General features: G+C 47.0%; 1 protein-coding gene across 1 annotated transcript in view; it reads left to right on the forward strand.

The window, feature by feature from the left end:
* Positions 1–19,776, forward strand: part of ATP8A2 (ATPase phospholipid transporting 8A2) — a 691,321-nt gene that overhangs the window by 33,756 nt on the left and 637,789 nt on the right. Inside the window, exon 3 of the mRNA XM_075592224.1 lies at positions 4,733–4,831. Within this exon, the coding sequence (XP_075448339.1) occupies positions 4,733–4,831 (99 nt within the window). The remainder of the gene's footprint in view (positions 1–4,732; positions 4,832–19,776) is intronic.

A 19,776-nucleotide genomic window follows, 5' to 3' on the forward strand; every position in this document is an offset into this window, starting at 1 on the left:
TGATGTGGTGGGTGTAGGAGTTTGAGCTACCTGGGAATGTGTGTTAATCAATTTCGGACTGGTAACATTTGTATGGAGGTAGGTGGCACCTCCCCCAAGAGCTCACTCCTCCTCACCTTTTTAACTTGGGAGGTCTTTTCACTTTGCTGCAAGAACAGGATCTACTATGGTTCTTTCCCCTCATACAGAGGTAAAAGGAAGGGTTCACAGTGTAGTGTAGGACCTGCATTTTTTGGTTATACCTTGACGTTTGGTGTGCAGACTTACGATGCTTTGGCCAAAGGGTTAAACTAAATAACCAAGTAATTATTATTGTTGAAGTACTTAAACTTTATACTTATTACCATATATGTTTTGTCAATTGGATGTAGCATTGGGCACCCCTTTCTTTTGTTGTATACATTTGCCACGCTCAGTAGCACTCATTTTTGACATAAATATATATTCATGATGGTGGGTGTAGGAGTTTGAGCTACCTGGGAATGTGTGTTAATTATTTCGAATCAGCCTTGTGTGAGAAATGGCCCGGGCTAACATGCTATTTCACCCATGTTACTGCATGGTGGCTACATCTGTATTAAGTCATTAAAATATTAAGTAGACACGGTTTTACATCATTATTGCTTTAACATAATTGCCACTCGAACTCCGTTTGGCTACAACTTGGCCGTTGTGTAACAACTGTGCCGTGCCTGTTTCACTATCTGCCATTTTGCCACAGGGTTTAGGCTTTTTTGGGGTTAGGGGTTAAGGTTATGACTTGGTATAGCAGTTAAGGTTAGGGATGAGAGTTGTCAGGTTTAGGGGATAAGGTCATAGATTGCAGTTATCGGCATTTCCCAAAATGGTCCGCCACCCCCCAGACTCCCTGGGTCACCTGTGGTCGACAACTGTCCTGACAGCCAAATGGCTGTGGTTTACTGAAGCGTGCATAGGGGACGTTCTAGTAGTAACAATTGTTCACCCATTCAATGCACAATGTTAATCATACTACAGTACCATTCAATTGCCATTACATTATTTTTCCGCATCTATTAGCTTTCCCACTTTTTTTCCTTCACATTCTTTTCCTGGTATTTCCCTTCTTCAACCCTCCCATGTGTGATTGATGTTCCCCTTCCTCTGTCTTTCTGCATTTTGTTATGGTATCCTGCTTTATATATTTTTTTCCGTTGTATCTTCACTGTGTATGGTTTTTATTTAGATGTATTTATAAAAATGTTTTACCAGGAAGTAATACATTGAGAGTTACCTCTCGTTTTCAACTCTGTCCTGGGCATAGATACCACCAAGCACATACACACTGCATGACAGAATTTGTATACATGCATCAGAATACAGGAAATTCAAGATTATATTGATAACCGTACCACTAAAACATTGGGAGAATATGGGAAGACATTGGGAGAATAGAATATCTAACCCTGACACTTTTTTACTTTACAATTGGATCATGTTGGGTGACTTAAAGAGACAGTAGTTAAATGTAGGTGGATTAGGTTCATAGGGCATGGTCAGGAAAGCATGTTTATCGGGACAGCATGGTATAGTGATTATGTTTAACATGCTGTTGAAATGTTCAGTCCCATCTAGCAACATATGTCACTAACAATAAAAGCCTCTATTTAAATGGCACCTTCTGTCATGTCAAAAGGTTGTTTCATAATCCAAGAGAGGAAGAGATGGGTAAAAAGCAAAATAAGTGTCAAATTATTATTTTCAATTCCTGGGGATTTGAAGCATCCTATAATTAACATCGCAATTAGCCATGACACATATTGCCATTTTTATTCAATAATTGTTTTATTTGATATTTTTTATGTATATTTCACTTCCAAGTGAATCTGGAGTGTTATTCTTTTCTTCATATAGTTATGTTCCCCTGGGTCTTTTTGTAAAAACACATGATTTCTAACAGAATTAGCAATGTGAGGGGGTATAGAAAGCAAGCAAACGGGTGGGTAGTGGGAAGCGGTGAAAATGAGCAAAAGTTAACAGATGGAATCAAGTAAGTGGAAGCAGAAAGAAATCATTGTATAATTACATAATATACCCAAACAACAAATCAATTTGAAGGAATTAAAAAAAAAAAGTATACATAGGTTCTTGATACCAGATCAGCTCTCTAGATCACTGGCCCCATCCAGGGAGGCCAAGTTCTGTCAAATGTTGGTAAGGTATGTTTTAGGTAGGCTGTATGTTTCTCCATACTCATAACAAACCAAATGTTAGCATGTTCTGGGAGCATTGTTGGTTGGGACCTCTGTCTCCACATTTCAGCAAGAGAGCAGCAAATTGTTTTTGGGAACTTCTAGAGATCTCTAATGAGGTTCTCTCCAAAAGAAATAACCAAACATCAGAGGGAATCTGAGAGTAAACGACTCATCATAAGTGTGTGGACCATCTTCCAGAAGCATTGGATAATGTGACAAAGCCACCAGTTATGTACAAAAGTCCCTCGTGACCAACATTTGCACCACTATAAGAGGTAGACATTTTGGTAAATGAGTTTGTATCATATGTACACAATTGCTATTTTTGTTGTTGTGAATAAGGTAATTAACTTGATGTAACCCAAGTTTTATCCAAGTCTGAAATAAGGCGTTAGAGGGGCCCAGTATATCATCAGAATTAGACAACAATGGAGTCATAACTGAGAGATAGGAGGCAAAATGAAATCTAGATTTAGATACAGTAAGTCCCAAATAAAAACGGTTGGTATGTTGCTTTCAAGGGCTGACCTAAAAAAGGTAACCATAGAAGGTTGTCTAACTTAGCTGTCAAGACCACAGAGACTTTGATATCAATCCATTTGTTTTCACACCAGGGGGGCAGATACACACATTATAATATCTCAAAAGCAATGGTAGTGCCAAGCATCACCAAATAACTTGTGGTATTCGTTATAAAACTATATTATAACGTAGCCAGCCATAATTAACTGTCAACTTGTTGACAAATATTCCACTACTGCATGGCTCTCATGAGCATAATATTCATGTGGGTTCCTGATTAAAAATAATTTTAATGTTTAATATGTTAATAAAAATAATTTTTATTCCATTGATCAGCTGCACCAAATAACAATCCATGACTGCCTCCAATTTGGAGAGAGAGAGGGTGAACTGTTTCATTTGGAATTCCAGTTATTATGGGGCAGCAAGTCCAAGTAGGGAACCCTAAATAAACCCACACATTTCCATGAAGAAAATGTCGGAGCTAGTGGGAATGCACCTAGTAACATGTTGATCAAGTCTGTGTTATACTAATGGTGTTGTTGTCCTGTAATATTTGGTTGATTCTCTATACATATTCATGCACAAGTTGAGCAGAATTGGGTACATGCATACTTGTTTCTGAACTCTATTATTTACATCAGCAGTTCCAACCTTTTTTACATTGTGCACCTCTTGCTATAAAATATTTCTTCCACGAGTCCCTAATTTAATAAGTCTTATTGCCTACTCATCTACAGTAACTATTGCTAACCAAACTGTTTGCCTGATCTAAGGCAGTATGTTGTCCAGAGCTCGTGGGTGCAAACACACACTTAATAAGCCTCCATGGGTGGTGTAGCTGTCAATTACTGCCAGGGCTTCCAAAGTCGCAATGCCTTGCCGTTATGGATGCAAAGCATTGTGGGGAGCGACTTTGGAAGCTCCTGCTCTAACAGCTGTTCCACCCATGCTAAGTTGCATTTTAGGGCCTTACCAAGTGCATAGCCCCCACACAGGCACAGGAATAGAGATGTGCAATTTATTTTTTGCGTATTTGGATCCGATTCGTATCGTCCGGTTCCTTTGGTTTGCATATTTCCGTGAATCAGTTGCAAAAATTGTGATCCATCTATATGGTTTTTTTTTGTTTGTTTTTTTAATCACTGACAATCCGCCAACAGATTGTGGAATCCACAGATTGGATGCTTAAAAATCTGTATGGATTGTATCCAATGGCGGTTTTGGATTAATCCGTATGTATTGAAACTGGAACAATCCGTAGACGGATTTTACACCACGGAAAGGATTTTGAATGGAAAGTTTGGGAAATGGATTTGGACAGTTTCGCCCGTCTCTACTCAGGAACCCACTATACTGCCTGTGATCCACCATTACATATTTTTGTTAACCCTTCGGAGACCACATGCAAGCCCTAGGGTTTCCTCAACTCCTTGTTGGGAATTACTGACTTACTGTACACCATCAACAACTCCCACTTCTTCAGGACAATGATGTGAATCACTTTGTGGTTGTGGCATTAAAAAAAAAATATTTTTTTTTTTCTTACTTTGATCTTTAAAACTACTGTGAATTCTTAATTATTATTTCATGGTGTCGAAGTAAATCTTTATTCCCTAAATAGCATTTAAATTTGGCTACACAATAAACACAAGTGTATCTGATTTAGTTTACTTTTATATGGTCGGAGATGATTTGCATTCAAACTCACCACAGTGTGCTGCATGCAAATGAAAACTTCAAATGAATACTTCAAATTACAGCACATACTGTACTTGCTGTGTGCAAATTATTTCATTGCAACTTCTTGTAGCCTCTTTAATTAAAATGCTACAGCTGCTTTTGCATTGACCCTTGATTTCTAATTAACAGTCTTTTTGTGTCCTAATTGTATAGCCAGGTGTCTTGATAAATAGATGGTGTATTAAGTTACTTAAAAATGTATCCAGTATTTTCTTTTATATTCATGTGTATTTTTCCTGCTTATTTTTTTGTAGCAAATTCCTGATGTGTCTCCTACAGGACGATATACCACTTTGGTGCCCTTAATCTTCATCCTCACAGTAGCTGGCATCAAAGAAATCATAGAAGACTATGTAAGTGTACTTTAAAGCACAGATCACTCATGATCTATGTATGTATATTTGTATTTTTATACTGGACACAGCATTTTACAAAATTGGTGCACTTATATTTTAATTCCCTGTATTCCTCCATCTAACATACAAGCACATACTATGAAACAGTATATTGGACAAGGTATAAAGGAAATATGAGGAGCTGTTTTAATTTTGAGGCAGTGGCGTGCCATCCACGAGGATATAGCTGAAAGGAAATAGGAAACTTTGGTTTGGATTTCAGGTGTGAGTTTAGGAGTGGATCTGGGTAGGGGTGATACCTGAAGTCCAAAGTGTTAATGAGGTGATAATGTTTAGAGAGCAAAAATGAGTGGTCCTTAAACAGGGCCCTGAGATACACCAACTGAATGATCAAGCGGAGATGAAGAAATGTTGGTAAAAGAGACCAAGAAAAAAATGGAAGAGGTGTGAATAGTTAGGGCTGGGACCCGCTGCGCCCGGCGGCGCGGGAGGCCGCGTGAGCGCTACTCGCCATTGCCTTGTAGCCTCACGATCCGGTCCCAGTCCCTCCTCACTGCCAACGGACTACGTACTGTGACGCGTCAGCCAGCAGGGGATACCAGAGAATTGTGTTCCCGTGCGGCGACGCGTCACGTGGTCTCGCAGTGAGCCAATGAGGAGGGGAGCTGGAGGGAAGTCTGTGTGTCTCTGCAGCCGTGAAGCGCCCCCCCTCCTCTCTTGTGCCCCTTTCGCAGGCTGACCCTGCTCCGGGAGGGGGGAGGGAGGGCTACAGGGCTCCAAGAGTGTGAGGGCTATGGTCACTGCCGGAAGCGGTGTCAGGGAAATAAATAAATATATAAATAATATCTGCTGCTTTTGCTGGGTGTTGCAAATAGCTTGTGTTTTGGCCCGCCCCTGTCATGGCCCTGCCCCCCTGCCACATTTTGAACACTCCCCGCCTCCCCTCCCTCCGGTGCCCGTTTCACTGGAAAGGTTGCGGCCAGCTCCTGCTGAGTTCATCTTCTTCCCGGGGAGGAGAGGCAGAGGCTGCAGCATATTTGGTGGTTGAGGGGGGGGGGGGGGGAAAGGCAGAGAAGCAACACGGCAGAGGGGTTTCCATGTGTGCCTGTGTGTAATGGCCCCGCCCCCCACATCATGACACCCCGCCCACCCGACCCGTTTTGGTCACGCCCCCCAGCTCCTAAAAAAGTTTCCTACAGACCGCATATCGCGGTGTGTGTCAGCGCCCCGCCTGTCTGCAGTGCGGGCGCGCTGACTGAGGGAGCGGGGCCTTAGCCTTATGGTTAACAAGAGGCTGTAGAAGCTGTCGAAGAAGAGTGATCAAAAGTACCAAAACCAACAAAGTGACCAAACAGCATAAGTAGGTAGAAATTTTGAGATTTAGCTTCATGCAAATCACAGGATACTTTGGTAAGAAAAGTTTGTCGAGTGACCTGTACGAAAACCAGATTGTAAAAGTTATAGGAGAGTATGGGACTCAAGAAAGTAGAGCATGCAGCAGGAGGCCAACAGTTGGGAAGTATATGGCAGAAGGGAAACGGGGTGGTTGTTAGTAAGACAGCTAGGGTCCTGGGAATCATTTTTTCTCACTCTGTTTGACTTTTTCATCGGGGAGTTGTTTGCCTTTGTCTGGCCTAGTCTGGAGGAGGGGCTCCGGAGCTTGTCCAGGGTTCCCAGGTATTGTAGAATTGTGGCATTTTTTGTTTGAGCATTGCTGTTAATTTTTCCATGTTCATGACTACGTTTATTCTGTTTACTACTGCTCTTCTGGAGGGAGCTTTCAGCTGTTTCCAGGATGCTGCCACCGAGCATCTTGCTGCTGTGAGTATGGCCGACATCAGCCTGGATGCGGGGGCCGGGATGTCCTCTATTGGGCTGCCCAGCACATATGTCAGAGGGTCCAGTGGGACTTCCAGGCCCAGGATCTCGTCCAGCAATCTCTGGACTCTGGACCAGAATTTCTGGATCTCAGGGCATGTCCACCATATATGGGCCATGTCTCCTTTTTGACCACATCCTCTCCAGCACAAATCAGGTGTGCCGGGGAAGATCTGGCTCAATCTACTCGGGGTCAGGTACCATTGAAATAGTATTTTGTAAATATTTTATTTTGTTGTCGAGCAAATTGAGGTTTTGGGGGCTGCCTCCCAGATGTCCTCCCAGTCTTCAAGGTCTAATGGTATGCCCAGGTCTATACACCATTTCTGCATATAAGCATGTGTGGGCGAGGGGAGGGAGTTTTCGATTATACCGTAAATTGATGTAATTAGCCCTTTCTGGTATTCTCTCACTTGGCAGAGGGACTCAAATTTGGTTAGGGGGGGAATTTTGAGGTCGGGGATAGAGCTCTGAGGAAATGTCTTACCTGTAAAAATGCAAAAATGGGAAAATGGGGGGCCGTTAGTTTGTTTTTGAGCTCCTGGAAGGACAGAGCTTCATTATTCTCTAGAAGATCCGCCACCGTGCTAATATGGAGGTCCTGAAATAGACCAATTTGGGCTTGGGTGCATCCTGGAGGGAATTCAGGGTTCCCAAGTAAAGGGGTGAGTTGGGAGGGGGTTGAAGTTAGGCCATATTTCCCTCTGTTTTTGGACCAAATAGACCACGTGCATTTGATTGCTCCTAGTTCAAATTTCTGGGGAGGTTTTTCTTTATATTCTGGGGACCATAGCAATACTGGGAGGGGTACAGGAGATACATAGCTAGCCTCCATTTCCAACCAGCAGGCTGTACTCGGGGGATTATTCCATACTACAGCTTGTCTGAGCTGAGCCGCTTGGTAGTACCTGACCACGTCTGGTACTCCCAGTCCGCCTCTCGTCTTTGCTGCCACGAGCACCGATTTCGGAACTCTGGGTTTTTTTTGCTTCCATATAAACTGCATTATCTGCTTTTGTATATTTCTCAGCTCAGCTATCGGTATTGGGATAGGGAGGGTTTGAAAATAATATAACAGGCGGGGTAGAATATTCATTTTGGCGGAGACGATTCTGCCAAACCAGGAAATCTGGTATGTATTCCAAGTCTCAAGATCTCTTTTAATTTGACTAAATAGGGGGGGATAATTTGTTTTGTATAACATGGAATACGTTTTAGTAATTTTTATCCCTAAGTATTTTATATGGGACGAGTTCAATCTATATTTGTAATTCGATTGGAGGAGTTTCCATGTGGTCTCGGTGAGGGATATATTCAGGGCCTCAGATTTGTCCCTGTTTATCTTATAGTCTGAAGCCTGACTAAATTGATCTAGTAATTTGTGGAGGTTGGGAAGGGAGATATGGGGCTAAGTTAGGGTCAGAATAACGTCGTCCGCGAAAAGGGATATTTTATAATTTTTGTCGGCTATGGTTATGCCTGATATATTCGGGTCTGCTCTAACTTGGGCCGCCAGGGGTTCAATTGAAATTGCGAAGAGCAAGGGGGATAGGGGACAGCCCTGCCTGGTTCCGTTTCTGATGTGTATCGGACTGGATTGTCCTCCTGGCAATTTCAGATATGCGGTGGGGTTCTGGTAGAGTGCTCGAATCCCCTCTAGAAATGGGCCTGGGAAGCCGAACTTGATCAGGGTTTTGTCTAAGAAGGTCCATTTGATACGATCAAATGCCTTCTCAGCGTCTAGACTTAGGATCATAGCTTGGAGTTTGTTGAGATGCACGTGGTCGATAATATTAATAATTTTGCGGGTGTTGTCAGAGGCCTGTCTTCCTGACACAAATCCCACTTGGTCTATATGAATTAGTCTGGGGAGAATAGGATTTAACCGGTTTGCTAGGATCTTGCTAAAGAGTTTTAGGTCTGTGTTAAGCAGGGAGATTGGTCTGTAGTTACCGCATTGCAGCGGGTCCCTTCCTTCCTTGTGAATAATAGCTAGGTTGGCAGCCGAAATTGTGCCTGGGATCGGGGCTCCTTCTAGAAAGGAGTTAAACATCTCAAGTAGAAAGGGGGATAGCGGCACTTTAAATTTTTTATAATAGGCGTTTGAGAAGCCGTCTGGACCAGGGGTTTTGGCTATCTTGAGGGTGCTTATGGCTTGCGCCAGTTCTTCCTGGGTGATTTTACCATTTAGGGCTTTGAGTTCCTCGTCCGTGAGAGATGGTAGATTGCATTTCGATAGAAACTGCGAGATACAGTCTACTTCTGCTGGGTCATGGTTAGGGGGGTGGAGATTGTAGAGCTCCGTATAATATTTCGCAAATTCTTGGGCAATTTCCTTTTCAATATAGGTGGTTTGGCCTCCTTTAGTGCGAATTTTTGTGATTTGGGCCCTTGCTTTTATGCCCCGAAGTTTTGATGCCAGAAGTTTATCGGCCTTATTGCCTTTGTCATAAAACCTTTGATTGGACCATTTAAGCTTTCTCTCCACCTCTTCTAATTGGGACAATTTAAGTTCAGTCCTTGTCATGTCAAGTATCCTGAGTAATTTCTTAGTAGGGGACTTTTTATGTTGCTGTTCAAGAGCTATTATTTTCTCGGTTAGCGCCTTTTGCGTTTTTAGTTTGAGTTTCTTTTTGTAGGATGCCAGCGAGATTAGGTCTCCTCTGATTTGGGCTTTGTGGGCTTCCCACAGTGTAGACGCTGAGGGAACTGACCCTTTGTTTAGTTCAAAGAATATGTCTAGTTTGTGCCGAATCGTGTCTACAGTTTGGGGATCGTTTAGTAGCGAATCGTTAAGTTTCCAATTATAGGAGTTGTTCTTCACAAATGGGAGAGATAGGGTCAAATCTATCGGGGCATGGTCGGACCACGTTATAGGGCCTATATTGGAGTGGGAGGACGCCTGGAGTACATTTGTGGAACCTATGAAATAGTCGATCCTCGAGTAAGATTGATGTGGGGCCGAAAAGAACGTGTAGTCCCTCTGGCCCATGTGCTGGGCCCTCCAAATATCCATGAGGGAGAAGTTCTTTAAAATTTCTCTAAATCTCATCGCTTTTTGTTGGACCTGAGCTATGGGTTGGGAGGAAGGGAGGGAAGTTCTGTCTTGCTCCGGTGCGAGAGCCATATTGAAATCCCCAACCATAATCAGTGAGGTTAGCACAGATTGGTCCAGGGAATCTAATAGATCCTGGATAAATTGTACCTGGTTTTCATTTGGTGCATATATGTTTATTATGGAGATTGGGTTTCCAGATAGGGATCCTTGTATGTGCAGATACCTCCCATCTGGGTCCCGGGTTATGGTGGTGAGGGCAAATGAGACACTATTCTTTATTAGGATGGCTACTCCTCTTTTTTTTAACCGGGGAGGAGGCGTAGAAGGCCTGGGGGAAGGTCTGTTTGAATGTGTTTGGGGGGTCATTTGAGTTGAAGTGGGTCTCTTGTAAGCAGAGAATATCACTCTGGAGTTTTTTAAACTCCTGGAGTGCTAGTCTACGTTTCTTAGTTGAGTTGAGACCCTTTACATTAAGGGAAGTGATTTTGATTGATGACATTATGGGGGGGGGGGTGTTTCCAGGGGTACGAGTGGTAGTTTAAGATCTTCCACTATGCATCGACATTATTCGTGATAACACATTATATAGAGTGTTAGGATACAGTTGCAGACAAGCATATTCACAGTAGTGGGATATTTCTGTCAGACATTCTCTTAGTGTTCTTCCTGAGAGGCTGGGGGTACTCCCAGATAACCGCTAGGGAGGTAGTTCTTTTCCTATCTTGCCACTCAGGAAAACCGGGGAGGAGGAGGGGGGGGGAGGTGGGAAAAATTGGGGGGGGGGGGAAGGTTGGGGGGGGGGCTGTGGGGAGGATGTGGAGAGGTAGAGAGGGTGGGGGGGGAAAGTGGGGAGAAAGGGGGGGGGATCCTGGAGATTAGCAAACAAGCATTTCCTATACATTGTCAGTGGTCATATCACAGTTGCCTCTAGGTTGTTATGATGCATTTTTAGTTTGACAGAATCTCAGCAGTGGGAAGCTTCAGACACACATTTTCCCAGAATACCTCTTTGCATGCTGCAGAATTTTACCCTGAGCTTTCAGCTTTAAGGGAACCGTTTCTCTTTATATGTCGCCAGTCCGGGGTACCGGCGAGATGGGGGGGGGGGAGGGAGGTGTTGGGCGAAGGGCTGAGGGAATGGGTAGTGGGGGGGGTATAGGGAGAAAAAGGAAAGGGGGGGGGAGAGGGTGGGGGGGGGAGAGGAGGGGGTCTTAGGATCTGGCAATCGGTCCCTGTACATTTTTAGTGGTCAAATCACAACAGGCTATAGGTTGTTCTGGCGCATTTTTAGGCAGACAAGTTTTGAGTAGTAGGAAATCCCAGACCCACATTCTCCTAGCATACCTCTATGCAAGCTGCAGGAGATTACCCTTAGCTTTAGGGAACCGTTTCTCTTTGTGGATAACCAGTTTGGAGAGTCGGGGATATGGGGGGAGGGGGGGGAGGGAAGGGTTGGCTGTGGGGTTACAGGGCAAGGTGGGGGGTTGTGGAAAATGAGGGGGGGGAGGGTGTCTAATTTGTATCTCTCTTTAGACATCAGCCTGGTTCGCGACTCTTAATTAAGCATTTTGACAGTTTGCAGGGTTATGTTTGCGTTTTCATGGCATTGGTAGACTCTATCTGCCTTAGTTCTTTACTAACAACCTGTGTTGCTGCGGGCTTCTGTCGCCCGTATTTGATCAATCGCTCCTCTGCACTTTCTATATAATTAGGGGGGGAGGGTGGGGGGGGGAGCGTGGGGGGGGGGAGCGTGGGGGGGGGGGGTGGGGGGGAGGAAGGGTGGGTAGATATGTATGGAGGCATTTGGGTGAGCACACAATGTTCTATGCATTTCTATACGCCTGATAGTTCACAGACCCTCGTGGGGTTTCCTGAGCTCATGTCTTAGTTCAGGGCCGCTTCAGCTCCTCAGCTGTGTCGGGGGGGGGGAGGGAGGGAGGGGGGGGAGGGATAGTGGAACATCTCTTGTACTCTAAGGGATGGTTGGGGTGATGGGGAAAAGAGGGGGGGGTGGGGTGGATGCTTTCATACGACCTGTCATTTGGAGACTGCAGTCCGGGAAAAAGAGGGGGGGGGGTCCGTTGTCCAAGTGGAGCTCTGGGGGGGGGGGGTCCGCGACTCTGCTGGTGCGGATGTCCTGAAGTCCAGTTCCCTTCCCCCAGGAAGGCAAAGACTGGAGGGGGAAAAATTAGGCGGAGGCCGTCTCCTCTTGGGGTTGTTTCGCCCTTTTGCGGTGGCTGGTCTTGTAATCCCGTTTTCAGTGCGGTATCCTCGGAGCTGGTGACGTAAGCGGCTTCGGTCTCCAGAATCTCTTCAGGTGATCCAGCCGGCCGGCAGATTTGCCATGTTGCTTCGTCAGTGGATGGTTTGTTCGGTCGATGGAGGTTTGTTCATTGCCGGGCTGTGCTGGGTAGCGTTGCGGCTCAGCCCGCGGCATCTGAGGTAAGGAGGAGGAAGAGGTAGGGGAAGGGTGGGGGGGAGGTGGGGGGAGGCAGGGGTAGGTGGGGTGGGGGGACTTGGATTCTAAGTGGGGGGGGGGGTAGTTTGCGTTGAGGTCGGTTAATAAGGTGTAATGTGGGAGGGGGGGGGTGTTTGACAAATTGGTGAGGAAGATCTGTGTGGGGGGAGGTTTGTCTAGGGTACGGTGGCGGGCCGTCTTGGTCTTGCTTCACGGGACTTTGTTGTTCACTGGGCCTTTTGGCTGGCAATTCTTTCTGACGCCCGCGGAGTTTCATCTGGATCCGCTCGTGTTGTTCTAGGGGGGCTTCTCTCTCTTTCCTCTTCTCTCTGGGTGGAGACGCCAATCACTTTAAGGAACTCTTTGGTGTCCTCTGGGTCGGTGATGGTGTAGAACCGCCCGTTCCTTGGGACAGTGAGCTTAAAGGGGAAGCCCCAGCGGTACGAGATTCCGCGGTCCCTGAGAAGGGCTGTGAGAGGCTTCATCGCCTGCCTCTTCAAGACTGTTGATCTGGACAGGTCGTTAAATATTTGTATAGTGTAGTCTTCCATTTTGACGCTCCCTTCCCTTCTCGCCGCCGCTGAGATTTTCTCTTTTGCCGTATACGTATGAAACTTCATTATTATGTCTCGTGGGCGATTTGGGTCCGACGATTTAGGGCCAAGGGCTCTATGTGCCCTGTCCAGCAGGAGCTCATGTTCCGTGAGGTCGGGGACTAGTTTTAAGAAGATCTTCTTGAGGTAGGTTGGCAGGGACTCTGGCAGGACCGTCTCGGGTATTCCCCTGAATCGCAGATTCTGCCTGCGGTCTCTGTTCTCGTGATCCTCTATGGTGTTTTTCAACGCTATGATCTCGTGTCCCATTCTTGTTAAGTCGTCCTCTAGATTGGAGTGTGCGTCTGCAATTGTTGTGACTTGCGCCTCCACTGCGTCTGTTCGCGCGTTCAGGTTGCTTATGTCTGCCCTGATGTCTCTTAAGACCTTCTCTAGGTCTTGCACAAATCCTTTTCTCATCTTGAGAAGCAGGGCCTCGAAGAAAGCCGGATTGAGCTCCTGTTGAGTAGAATCTGTTTGGTGCGGGGCAACCGCCTCCGCGGCGTCCTCGTGCTCCTCGTCGCCATCTTGGGAGTCAGCGGGTAGTTCCCTCTGGCGCTGCGCTGGCGGAAAAAATTTAGTTACTGGGTTCGCCGCTTTCTTCTGATTCTTCCCCGTCATGCCTGGTTACTCAGGGGTGTTGTCAGACACTTTTGGGGAGAAATCGCTCGGTTTGGGGTGCTTTTCTTGTAGCTTTATTAGCAGGGTGTCGGGAGCTCTCCTCTTACCCTTCCATTCACGGTGACGTCACCGGAAGTCTCCTCCCTGGGAATAATTTTTGAGAATGTGTTACACTGCATGCTCGAAGAACAAAAGAAAGTGCCAAAGGAGAGGGAGAAGTAGAAGATATGGTTGAGAGAGACTATGGTATTTATTTATAAAATATTTTACCAGGAAGTAATACATTGAGAGTTACCTCTCATTTTTAAGTATGTCCTGGGCACAGAGTTAAGACAAATAATACATGGTTACAAATACAGTTACATAAATGAACAGGGTTTACATTATATACAAGACATTGCATGCACAGTTAAAGAAAATATATATTATGGGCGTATGAAACAGTTACAGACCAGATTATAGGTCTAGTAACATGTGAAGGGATAGATTCAAGAGGGCAAGTGTTAGCTAGAGAGGAGATCAACTGAGAAACTTCCACTTTTCCAATAGGTGGGAGAGAGTGAATATAAGGAGGTGGTTTAGCAGGAGCAGTGTAGAGGAGGAAGGTACAGAAGAAATCTCTGTATGGATAGAATCCATCTTGCCTTTAAAATCATCAGAAAAGACTTGAGGGGAAGGAAGGCATGAGGAGGCCCAAGGGGGGTGGCGAAAAACTCTGAGAGTAGACACAGCGAATCAGGTTGTTTAGTAGTGAGAAGTAATGTTTGCAGTAGAGTGAAGAAATGTATATTGTATAAAATCGTCATGAGGCATTCACAGGAGTGGGTGCAGGTGTGAAGGAAGCGCGTCTGTGAGATTTTATGTGCTAGGAAAACCAAGGTGACTGCTGGGTTGTCCAATCAGCTGCCATGTCATGCTTTGGATAAATATCTCTGAAGGAAGGGGGAGTGCACAGAGATATAAAAAAATAGCACAGGTCAACTCTGGGAGCGCCCCGGAACAGATTCTGTATTATTCTTGGAGGAGGGTTGCTGCTTTCATTGAAGTCCGTTACTGCCAGAGGTTCTTTTAAAATACATTGCTGGCCCCAATGTCAGCAAAAGGATTAGTTACAACTCCAATGTACTGTGCCCGCTAAGTGAGACTACAACCAGGAGTGGTATTGTGTGAGTACATCTTAATACAGCAAATGCAGGTACTGTAATCTGTTAATTACATTTCTGATTTGCTAAAAGCATTTTCAATATGTACATATTAACGTAGTCTTTGTGTGCTACACTGCAAAGCAGCACGGAATTAGTATATGTCAATCATGGGGATTCAAATGATAATCCTTTCATTCACTATACACTGCTTCTTGCAAGCTGTGATAATAACAAAAAATGGCTGCTTTTTAAAAGGAAAAGAACAGGTAGTTCTAGTAAAGTCAGGTTTATGCAATCACATGATCCTGATTGCCCCTTTTCATGAGGAACGCAAGAGAATCCTCGTTTCATAAGACTGCCAGCCCTTGTAACCATACTTTATGTAATCAGTATAGATGTGTGTGGAAAAAAACTTACCCTAAGGCAATCAGAGGTTTTATCCCCTAATATTTTTGCTGATACGAACATTTACTTCCTCCTTGAATTTTCACTTGGTGTAGTGGGTTTTTTCAGGAAATTGCCGCTGAATGGCCAATTTGGCCACATTTGCAAAAAAATTATTTCTCCAGCCGCGAATGTCTCAAGTTGGACACGTTTAAGAACTTTTGGTAAAGGTTTCAACTCATAGAAGCACTGTACAGATGTGTGTGATGAAGACATGCTGTTGTGTGAATTGCAGGTTACTTTGGTATTTTACAAATGTAGCCCTTTTTCTGAACCCTCCCAAAGGAACTACTGGTCACTGTACAACACCTGCGGCTCCAGGAGATCTGAGCCTCCGCTAGCTGGGAGCCTGGGGTAACATTTATACACTTACTTAGCGCAGCGCCTCCACTTACCCAGGATCCCCGTGTTGTGAGATTCTCGCTGCCTCCGGCGGCACCCACGACCGCTCGGCACTTAGTGAGGGGGGTCTCTGGGACCAAAATATGACCGGGGCTACATTCTCCCCCTCGCACAATCCCAACGACCTCGCTTGGATAGCAACCATGCAACAGGTGGTTATATAATGAAAAATGCATTGCAAATGGTACACAACACACAACATGCATTTGTTCACCGGTACCCAACATAATCACGTGGATACTCGAGGCCAGCTGAGTATCATAGTGGAGTGCCCCTAACTGATTGGGTGAAGGTATCCCACTTTGACTCCTGTGAGTATTTTGGAACTCAAGATCAGGGGTTACAGTCTCTACCACCAAACCAACGCCTCCCCCTCGCAGAAGAAATAGTAAGGGGTCCTGGGTATTGACCCTTGCCGGATCCTCCGGTTTCGTCTCGCGGGAGACAGGGAGGTTCAGTCTCTTTTCTCGGTCCACCACATGGCGAACGAAGCACTCCATCATGCGCATGGAAGAGGCAACAACTACCACAGCGGTCTCAGCAGAGTCTTTGTCCGCTCCAGCAATCCCTTTAATGGTGACACCTTCTGTGGACAGCACAATGTCTTCGTGCAGGCCCGTGTCTTGAGAGGACAAAGCTTGGAGATTACTCGCGCAGGAGTAAGCGTCGCTCATGGCCACTGTACCGGATACCTTGATGAGGTCAAATCCGCTCCCTGGTCTGCAGAGATCTTCTGGGGGAGACACCTCCACCAGGACGCGATGAAGAGGTGAGCCCATCGCCGGGGTGACCCTGCCTTTGGAGCCACGAGGCTCCACGATCACTGGGGAGCTCACACCCGACACCCCTGGGGCAGTCAACTCACCCCTGTCGTCGTTGGCAGGTACTGATCCCAAGCCTGGGACCGCTGGTACCATCGTAGAAGGCCGGACTGGTCACAGTAGGGCACACGGGGCCACAGCAGGCTCTGTATCCGTCGAGATAGCTGGCTTGGTGACTTGGCAAGAGTGGTCCGCCGGCAGGCACATCACCACGAGTGGTTGGTCTCTGGAATCACCAAAAGAGGATGGGGGCATAGACACCTTACCCTGTGATTCCGGAATCTGTGGTTCTGGGCTCTGTGGTTCCTGCTCGGGAACCGGGTCTGGAATGTCCATTTGGGCACACGGGCCCTCCACCACCTCAATAGCTGAGGTAGGTGGACTAGTAGTGGCATTGACCTAAGGGTAGAGACATCAGGCGCTTCTTCCTCCACGGGTTCCGCCATCAGAGGTTCCGGCTCTAGCACTAGGATGTCTCCTTTGAGAGGGTCTGGAACCAGGTCTGCAACATTGGTTTGGACACACGGGTCCCCTGAGGCTTCTGGAATTAGGACAGGCTGATTACCAGCATAACTCACTTTAGTAGAGAGGTCAGGCTCCTCCTCTTCTTTCTCTGCTGGTTCCGTAGGCTGGGGTATAATAGGCTTCAAGAAACATGCACCGCAGCAGTCACATTCGGGCTCCCATGCCAGTGCGCCTCTAGAACAGTCACAGGTGGGGCTAAAACACTGTACACACGTTTCTCCTTCCACCTCGGTTGTCTTGGAGCCTAGCGGGAACTGGAACATGTCGACTCCCGTGTCATGGGCTTTCTGAATGCAGGGGCACATTAGCACGAGGGCATCTATTCCTGGCAATTGCCAGGGCACATACACGTTAGGGTGTAACCCCTTACAGTCTATCTCGTTCTCGGAGGAAAAATAATCCGTTTCTGCAACAGTGTCCTCCGCTGCCTCCGCTTCCTCTGGCGGTTCTGTAGGCTGCGGCAGTCTGAGTGTCAGGAACTGCACCTCACAGTTGGGACACTTGGGCCTTTGGGTAAATTCACCGACGGGGCAATCACATTCGCTCAAGCAGCAGTGCAGGCATTCTTCCCCATCTACCACTGTCGTCGTGAGCGCTACGGGTAACATAGGTGACCCATCCGTCCAGCCACCAGTCACCTTCCAGTCTCTTAATGCACACGGGCATACTACCATTGCAAGACTAAATGTGGGGCCCGTATGACTCTATACAGCCACGGGTGTGTTTCTCTGCATCCCTTGCTTTCCTTAGGGGGAACAGAAATTGCTGATTGCTGCTCAAGGCACTCCCTCCCCCTGGTGGACTCTAGAGGAGGGGCAGCACAGTCTTTCAAGGAGTGTTGCTGGCTCTGCACTGAGTCACTCACAGTGTGGGGGCGGGGCTCTGGTTTTCCTGCCAGTCCTGGATAAATGGTTGCAACATTTTCCCGCGCGGCCGGGAAGTCAGCACATGGTCTCCCCCGCCTTGAGGGCTTCCTCATGGCGAAACAAAAATAGCACAATTTAGAAAAAAAATTACAGGGCACCCCAGGTCTGATATCTCAGCAGTGCCTCCAAATGTAGCCCTTTTTCTGAACCCTCCCAAAGGAACTACTGGTCACTGTACAACACCTGCGGCTCCAGGAGAGCTGAGCCTCTGCTAACTGGGAGCCTGGGGTAACATTTATCCACTTACTTAGCGCAGCGCCTCCACTTACCCAGGATCCCCGTGATGTGAGATTCCCCTGGGCAACAAATACAACAACACACATATATGATGTAACCAGTTTTACTATAAGATAATTCACGATACTTTATCACTAGGTATAGGTTCAGTTCTTTAACCACTCGCTCAGTGTTCCTAAAGAGTTTAGCCTAGGGCGGGATCAGCGCCTGTTGACCGGTGTTGGTGCACTTGTTGTTATAGTACCTGCCGGTCACAGCGGTGACCGGTACCTCTTCGCAAAGGGTCAGATGAATCAGCGGTCTGTCTCCTGGGTCTCAATGTCCAGCCGTCTGGTCCCAGACGACTCGCCAGCAGACCTGCTCCGCACGCTTGTCCCTTTGTCCCTAGCTGGTACTCAGTAAGGGTGATGCTCGCTACTACTATAGGCCGTCCCTGCAGCACAGCAACCTTTGGTGTCTTCAGGGAACGCTCCTGGAGCCTACGGGGTAGCCTGTCCTATGCAGGTGGGTCACTGATCCCCTGCACCCACACTACCTCTCTCTTCACCTCCCGGATCCCCTCTGACTACTCAACCTAAACCTGCAGCAAACACACTGCACTCACACAGTACCTGCAGCAACCACACTGCACTCAACCGGTACCTGCAGCTACACTGCACTGCACACACACACTGTGCCTACTTGTCAGCGCTCACAGCACTACCAGCCATGATACTGACAAGACTGCACACTCACACCTAAGGGCAGGGTCCCTAACCTAGGGGCCGTCCCTCAGTACCTACCCACTACCATGGTGGGGATTGGGGCCTGCCTGGCATCTGGGGAACTACCTTACCTGGTGTAGGAGCCACTTGCTCCCTACACCCTTCCACTCAGGACCTCTTTAGCATTGGGACCGCGTGCGCTACCCTTACTGCGCCTGCGCGATCCTGTAATGGCTACCGCGGTGGTTCTACGCATGTGCGACCTCACGCCAACCTTAACATTGCTACTGGCACTCCTGGCACTCTACAGCGCGTGCGCGACTACACTGCGCAACCGCGAACAGACACAATGGCGGCCCCCGCTAGCCGGGTGCGCCGCAGAGCCTCGGAGCGCTCCCTGCTTCGGCCCCCACCTTCTCGCCGTGCCGGCAGGTCCGTCGCTGCCTCCGGCGGCACCCGCGACCGCTCGGCACTTAGTGAAGGGGGTCTCTGGGACCAAAATAAGACCGGGGCAACACAAATGTAACACCTCTAACCCTGGCCAACAGAAAAGGGGGCACACCAATAGGTTTCTGTGTCTTTGTGTCAGTGTAGGTGATGCTTAGCGGTTCTTTTACCTTGATCTCAGGGTGCTGGAATCCGTGCAGGGCTGGTATGGTGAGCAATAATACAGATAGAGGGCGCCAGGAACTTTTCTATTGATTTATTTGAACAGGGCAAAGCAATCCTTAGATGAAAAGCAGTCCTGTTTATCAGGCAGATACAGGGTAGCTTCTTGTTACATCATAGACATGTGAACTTACGTCCTCCACCATAGGCAATCCAAGCAGGGGCCATCTCTTTTTAGAGCCGTCTACCTTTTTTACTGGGAACAGAACTCGGGCCTTCCCTTCATAATTTGACAGCAATACCTCCAGGTTCCCCTTGATGAGAAACTGTAACAAGGACTCCAGGCTCTGCTGTGGTAGGAACCTGTTACAAACAATATATCTGTAGGCTTATTACTCTGGGATACTTCCCTGCCTTAGAAAACAAGAAAGATGGGACTTACCCTGAACTACAGAACTGTTAGCCCTTGAGATCCCCCTCACGTGGGTCCACTAAGATCTGAGGGTGGAATGTTCCATCCC

The sequence above is a fragment of the Ascaphus truei genome, chromosome 3 (genome assembly GCF_040206685.1).
Source record: "Ascaphus truei isolate aAscTru1 chromosome 3, aAscTru1.hap1, whole genome shotgun sequence".
Classification (NCBI taxonomy): Eukaryota; Metazoa; Chordata; class Amphibia; order Anura; family Ascaphidae; genus Ascaphus; species Ascaphus truei.